Source organism: Tachysurus vachellii, chromosome 19 (assembly GCF_030014155.1).
Source record: "Tachysurus vachellii isolate PV-2020 chromosome 19, HZAU_Pvac_v1, whole genome shotgun sequence".
Lineage (NCBI taxonomy): Eukaryota > Metazoa > Chordata > Actinopteri > Siluriformes > Bagridae > Tachysurus > Tachysurus vachellii.
In genome coordinates, this window is record NC_083478.1 from 16,317,001 (window position 1) to 16,324,574 (window position 7,574).

Here is a 7,574-nt window from a genome sequence, read left to right on the forward strand (position 1 = left end):
AATAAATTTGCCCATAAAGCACAAGGTTGTTCGGCGTTCTGTTTGAAAATTCGTAATATTTAAAAAAGAATTCTGCTAAAAAAAATTAAAGCTTGGACTAAATTATCTCGCTCGCCTTTCATTGAGTATTAAAATAAGTGTTATTTTTCCCACCCGCATTGCAATAAATTCCGGCTTCTGCTTTAGGATTGATTAAGTAAATTGTCCAATCACATTCCCCGATCACCTTGTTAGATTGAGCTACTAGCCAATCCTAGCTATGGGGGCGGGATTTGTTAAAAATACAGGCTGGAGGAACACGCAAAAAACTTCCACTTCCGTTTTAAGATGGCAGCCACCGTTAAGAAATCTATTGTAAGTCTGTCTAAGCTTTGTGTTCATTTTTAATAATGTATTTCGATGTTTTATTAGGTTTACTTTAGCGTTTGTAGTTTTGCGTAAATGATAGTTTGTCTGTGTGATGCTGTAGACGTTTTACTTGTTGCTAATTTCTGTTGCTAATTCTGTTGCTAGACCGTTAGCAAGCGAGCTATGCTAATTAGCTCCAGGTCCAGTCTTCATATCTCCCTATTTGTCGATACTATATTGGATTTATACACCATTTTATACACTATATACCGTCAAGTGCATTTAGATGGCTGACTCTTAAGTCTTGAATCAAAATATAAAACGTATTTTTACATTTATTAAATGAAAAATCCAAATTTATCAGCTATGTCTGAATTACAATGTTTGTGTTGTATGTATGTATGTATGTATGTATGTATTTATTTATTTATTTTGGTGCTAATTTGTTAGTCAGTGTATTTTCTATTAGTGAAAACTAGTAAATGAGTTATTTCTATTAGTGATTGTGTCCCGCAGTGACGTCACGTGGTGTTATATTAATTGCCAGTGCATTTGCAATGGTGGTTGATGGGGGACTTTAAAATGATTTTAAACCTAATGAGGTAACAGTCATGCTTGTATTGTATTCCCAGATCGTTGCATTGTTATAGGATACAAGGGGAAAAGTGTTTACAGTATAATACACAATATACTGTGCAGACAACAAGCAACATACATAAGATTCACCTTATATACAGTTTGCATAAGTGGACATGTGGGTTTAAAAGCTATGGAAGCAAGGAAAAACCGGACACAAAGTTTCAGAATGCAGCCTGACTATAGATCGTTTTCTTTCACTGTCCACTTCAAAAATGGACACACGCTGATTTATGCACTTACAATCATCAATAAATGTGTAGCAGCAGCACAGTCCATAAAAAACATACAGATACAAGTCAATAGCTTCAGTTATGGTTCACATCATACATCAGAATTGGGGAAAGTTTGATCTCGGGGATTTATCTGGAGTATAGTGGTTGGTAGTATTTCAGAATCTGCTGATCTGAGAGTTTCACACACAACTGGACACAAGAAGTAACTTGAGTTTGCAGAAAACAAAAGCATGCTGTGAGTGGAGAGTCTACAGACTGATCATCATCATCATCATCATGGGTGCAGACTTACAAAAAAATGAGACATTTAAAGACTTATTTTGACACATATACATTACAGCACAGTGAAATTCTTTATTCGCATATCCCAACTTTAGAGGTTGAGGTCAGAGCACAGGGTCAGACATGATACAGCAACCCTGGAGAAGAGGGGGGGGGTTAAGGGCCTTGCTCAAGGACCCAACAGTGGCAGCATGACAGTGCTGTGGCTTGAACCCTGAGCCTCCAATCAACAACCCAGAGCTGTAATCACTTGAGCTACTACTCTAAACTAAACTGTCCCAGTTGGGTAAGTCTGTACACATGATAGTGTCAGATTCTGGTTCTTAGCTGACAGGAGTGGAACCTGGTGTGAATTTCTGCTCTTGTAGCTCCTTCACTTCAAGGTTCAATGTTTTGTGCATGCTGAGGTACTTTTCTGCTCACCACCTACTCTCAAACCAATCAGTTTTCCTACCGCAGTCACTCACACAGTGATTTTTTTTCCACTCTATTTTGTGTAAACTGTATTAGCTCTAGTCTTATATCTGTAGGATTTTATGGATTGTGCTGCTGACATGTGATTAACTGACACGGCTCAGCCGTCATCAGCAGTTGTAGTGTGAAAGGTGAAGATTTAGGGTCTGATTCCCCCCCCCCCCAACTCTCTTTAAAAATAAAAATAAAATGTTTTGACTTAAGACAGAAGTTAATAAGCATTCCTTTCTTTCTCAGGGGGTCGAAGATGTCAATGTCACTTTTGAAGACCAGCAGAAGATTAATAAGTTTGCTAGGAGCACAAATCGGATGACTGAGCTGAAAGAGGAAATAGAAGGCAAAAAAGTAAGTCCATGATAATGATTTTACTTCTAACTGCAATATTAATGTTCTGATGATCCATAGAGAGAATTCTTACTTTACCTGTGTTCATTATTTTATTTTTCTTCTTCCCCCCCACAGAAATCTCTACAGAATTTAGAAGACGCAAGTGACGACCTTATGATGCTGGAGGACGATGATCTCCAGATCCCGTATCATATTGGAGATGTGTTCATCAGTCACACACAGGAGGAGACGCAGGAGATGCTGGAGGCTGCTAAGGTCAGCAAGTACCCTTTAAGCTCCTGCAAATGTCAGTGGCAAAAAAACTGGTTTTATCACTTATATGGATCATGTGATTTATAACAAGAGTGACGTTCAATTACTAGTGTGTTTTATTACTTTGTTTTTTGGCCATAAACAGGAGTCGAGTAAGGTGATATGTACTAGAATCTTAGCACAAGAGTGATTCAGGACCAATGTCAGAGCAACTCTAAGCAAGGAAGATTCTGATTGGTTGTCTAACAAAAAAGCGTGTGTTATATGCCTACACTTTTAAATTAGAAATGTGTTGTTTCAGAGATAATTAGTGGTCAGATGTTTAGGCTGTTAAGAGAAAAGACCTTCCGTTTGTTTGTCTTAAATTATTGTTCGTGGCTCCTGAACTCCTTAAAAAGTTACGTTTCTGGCCTGAGGAAAACCCTTCATATGTCAGAACATCACATTTTGACATTTTCCTTGTATTCTTCAGAACTCTGTACACTTTCCTGAACTTTAAATATCTTTCTCTTTTGCATGCAACGGAGAAACGTAATAGTTTAAGTTGCACAAATAATCGCTTTTAATTGTTAGGTTTAATCTTAAAAACTCCCCAGATATATTTCTTGTTTCTCATGCAGTTGATGCCAAAAGCCACATTAATACACTGGCAGGTTTTCCCTGGCTGTTACACTTGAACGAATGTGGACTCTGGCATCTACGCCAACATTTTAAAAATTTTATTTATATATATATATTAAAAAAAACGAATGCTGTTGATGTTCCCATGTATGCAGGAAACTCTAAAGGAGGAAATCAAATCTCTGGAAAGTCGAGTGACCTCGATACAGGAAGTACTTGGAGATCTCAAGGTCCAGTTGTATGCCAAATTTGGAAACAACATTAATCTGGAAGCTGATGAAAGCTGAATGCTTCAGTATTTGGACTATTTAACATATTGACAGCACCAGTTACCTACATGATGCTCACAACCAGATCTAGCTGATGACTTTTCAGCACTAATCATTGCTTTAGTCTTGCGTGGGTGGTAAGGTTTCTGTACATAAAGCAGAGAAGATGGATTTGTCTGTTTTTTGTTTTTGTTTTTAAAAACAAGCTGGTCATGAGCACTCACAAAACAGAGCAGTTAATGCTGATAAAATAAAAAGTATGAACTGATGAATTCACAGCATCGTTCTATTATTTTCTAGTGCTCGAGCGTGTTTGGTTGTTTTCACACAGGCTTTTGAGATCTGTCGCAGCTTTAAATGCCACCATTATTCAGAGGTTTTTAGAAAATGTACGAAACTCTGTATAACTAATTTGAGTCCATGCTTTGATGGCTGCATATAGTCATTTACAGAAGAGGTAAGAAGTTTCCTATAAAGATAATGTATTAATCACATACATGAGTAATACAAAGGCGTAATCATACTGCCCATTAAGAGACTATAAAGTTTAATATTCGTAATATGGCTATGTCCTATATTTAACTCTTCCTTAACATAAAGAATAAATAACATAAGCCCCAGTTTACATGCTAAGGTTTCATCATGGTGTAATGTAGATGATTGTGTTATTCGTGGCACTATTATCGCCCACGGCCTGGGTTTGATTCCCAGGCAGGTAACCAAACCATCCCCTGAAGAAATATCAACACTGTGCCGGTTCCAAGTTTAGATAAACTGGGAGGATGTGCCAAAAATCAAATATGTGGATCGGATGGTCTGCTGTGGTGAACCTGAACAGGAGTGACTCCTTGCATTGTCTTGTATCACAGATTAATTGATTAGCATGTTTTCCTTGCGTCTTCATGGTTGGGTGATGGGTGATATCACACTTCAGCCCTTTTGTGCCCTGTCTGTGAGTTTGCATTTTCTCCTTATGCTTCTAAGGTTTCCTTTAGATACACCGTTTCTTTTCCCATAGTCCAAAAACATGCATTATAGGCTAATCCTCCAAATTGTAGTGCATGTTTGATTGCCATGTAATAGATTGGCACCCTGTCCAGAGCGTCCCTTGCCTTGACTCCAGGCTCTCTGTGACCTTGTGTAGGTTAAGTCTTACACAATACAGGTGGATAGATCTGGATTAAATGTGCATTTTTTTGTAATTAATCACATAACCCATTATAGCGCTCATTTTAATTCATATTCCTACCCTCTCCTACTTTTGTAGAAGAACATTTGGCACTAATTACAGCTACAGATCTTCTGGGTAAGTCTCTACAACCTCAGCACTTGTGTGGGATTTCTGGAGCAGGTTTTCTTCAAGGACCTTTATGTATTTGGCTGTTTTCATTCTTCTATCCTTCACTTGGTCCTCATTCCTGTCTTTGAAAAGTATCTTTACTGTATAATACTGCCACCACCATGCTTCACAGAAAGGATAGTAAGTCAGTTGCTAAGCAGTACCTGGTGTTTATTTTTTTTATTTTATTTTAATGTAGCATCTGAATTTCAAGTTTTGTCTCATCAAACCAATGAAAATTAAGTGTCTCCCATATTGCTTCTTACTCAGGAGTGAGATACATCTAGTGAGTCTTCCGTAAAGGTTTGATTTGAAGTATTTGTGAAGGTTCTCAAGGATTTTTGAAGCTCATCCTAAAAAACTCATAAGAGTTTCTTATGGCTCTTGGTCACCTTCTAGTCCAGTTACTGAGCTACAGAGCTCTAGCAAGTCTCTTCTCTGCTGGTTCCAATCTTCTTACGTTTCAATATGCAGGAGCCCATGGTGCTCCTGGGATGAGTCATAGCAACTGAAATGGTTTAACACCTTTGCCCACATCCAGGTCCTATCAAAATTTAATCAAAGGCATCTACAGAGATATCTTTGGACTTCATGCAGTGTGAATTGTGGGATCTTATTCAAACAGGTGTGTGCTTTTCTAAATCATGTCTAGCCAGTAAATCTGCCTCAGGTGGATTCCTGTCAAGTTCTAGACACATCACAAGATAACCAAAGCACACAGGATGCAACAGAGCTTAATTGTCTGTACCTTAGCCAACGGTATGAATCCTTGGCTATATTAGATTGGAGTTTTTGTTTTAAACCTTTTTTTTGGCGTTCCATTCTGCTCACAGAATAGTAATCTATTTATTGGACATTTTCAATCAGTATAAACAAACAAATTATTTTATCACCACAGGTCTGATGTAAAATAAGTCAGGACATTGTTGGCTTTCATTGTGAGACATTTTTAGTGAGAGATTTAGTGGTTGAAAATAATGCTTTCAAATTATATTTGCTTAGGAAACACTTTTGTTTTTGGAACTTGGGCAATTGGGGCATCTCAGATAACAGAAACTTGTTTGGCATCACCATTGTCTTTGAAGATATGAATATTTGTGTAAAAAAAAATAACATTTTCTATGAATATATTGCCCCTACTAGTCTTTGGGGGAAGGAAAAAAAAAAAAAAACAGAAATACTTATTAACTATAAATTCCCAAAGCCCTGAATGTCTACTGTCATATGATCCATATGAAACAATGCTTGATTTGAATTAATGGGCCCAGTGTGTGCCAAGAATACACTCCACTCTCTATTATATCACCACCAACAGGTTAAACTTAACACGAAGCAGATCATGTCCATGGATTCATGCTGTTGATTTCAAATTCTGACCTCACCATCTGCATGAAATTGAGATCCACCAGACCAGGCAACATTTCTCCAACCTTCCACTGTCCACATTTGTGCCTGCTGTAGTCTCAGATTCCTGTTCTTTCCTTTTTTTTTTTTCTTTTTTTTTTTTGTAGCCCATCTGCCTTAAGCTTCAGTGCATTATGTGATGCTGGTATGTTCAAGATGGTATGGGAAAAAACGTCATTTTACTTACTTCGGTCTTTCTGGCCGCTTGTAGTAGTCTCTCATCAACAGACACAGAGCATCGTACTACACTTTCATACATCAGTATGCCTCCAAGTCTTTTATTCTTTACATATAACCAGCACAATTTACCGTCTCCGATCAAAATATAGTTAATTTCTCTTAATGAAAAAGGAGACAGTGGGTCTCTTGGGTTTGTGCTTAATTAATTGAACTAATGGCTTTTGAAATCATTGTGGTCTCAGGCACATGGTGGAGAAACCTTATAATTAATTAACTTGATCTAATTAGGCAGTATATCTTGGTTAATTTAGCATGCATGTTTGTGCATTCTGAAAAGAAATGAAACGAGTGTTCTGTGATTCACTGCACACTGAACTCAACCGTGCGGCTGAAAAAATATATAGATTTATCAGATCACATTTTCAAGGACGTTTCAATGAAACAATGTAAATATTAAAATGATTTAGTTTGAAAAACAGAATAAAAAAACAATCTTAGCTTTTGAATAGATGCCTTTATTGTGTCACATACATTACAACACAGCAGTATTGGGTTAAGGGCCTTGCACTGGGTTGTTGATTGGAGGATCGGGGCCACCGTTGGGCCCTTGATCCTCCGATCAACAACGCAGAGCCTTAACCATTGAGCCACCAGTACCTATTAAATCAATCAATTTAATGTAGACATATAATTCTCTTCAAAGCTTATTGTTTGAATCCTGGAGCATATTCCAGAGCCACTGCTGGGTACAGTAATATATTTTTTTTTTCGGGATAGTTCTTCACCTGTTCTAGTGAAGATTGGACAAAATTTGAAGGAGAAGCAGCCATTAGAGCAGGTATATGTCAGCATCTTTTAGCATGTTATTGTAACATACTACCAGCAGGTGGCACTGCCAAGTAATTTGTTGCATGCCTTTATGCCCAGAAGACGCATACCAAGGTTTGTCAGTGCACAAAGTCGTTGTTGAGATACAGTCTCAGGGTGGAGAAGAGAAGGGGAGAGACAGGGGGAGAGAAGGAGGGAGAAAGAAAAAGAGAAGGAGTGAAGTAGAGGAGATACAGAAGCGTGAGAAGGGAGAGAGAGAGAAGGAATAAAAGCAAGAGAGAAGGGAGAGAGAGAAAGGAACAAAGATTATCATATAAATTAATGTAATGAGTATGAACTCAACTATTCTGAACTAAG

General features: G+C 37.7%; 1 protein-coding gene across 1 annotated transcript; it reads left to right on the forward strand.

The window, feature by feature from the left end:
* The first annotated feature begins 270 nt into the window (after positions 1 to 270).
* Positions 271 to 3,738, forward strand: pfdn4 (prefoldin subunit 4). Its single transcript, XM_060893908.1, has 4 exons — positions 271 to 354; positions 2,214 to 2,321; positions 2,439 to 2,579; positions 3,353 to 3,738. Exons 1-4 carry the CDS (start codon positions 328 to 330, stop codon positions 3,482 to 3,484), a joined length of 408 nt encoding a protein of 135 aa, XP_060749891.1. The 5' UTR covers positions 271 to 327; the 3' UTR covers positions 3,485 to 3,738.
* The last annotated feature ends 3,836 nt before the right edge of the window (positions 3,739 to 7,574 follow it).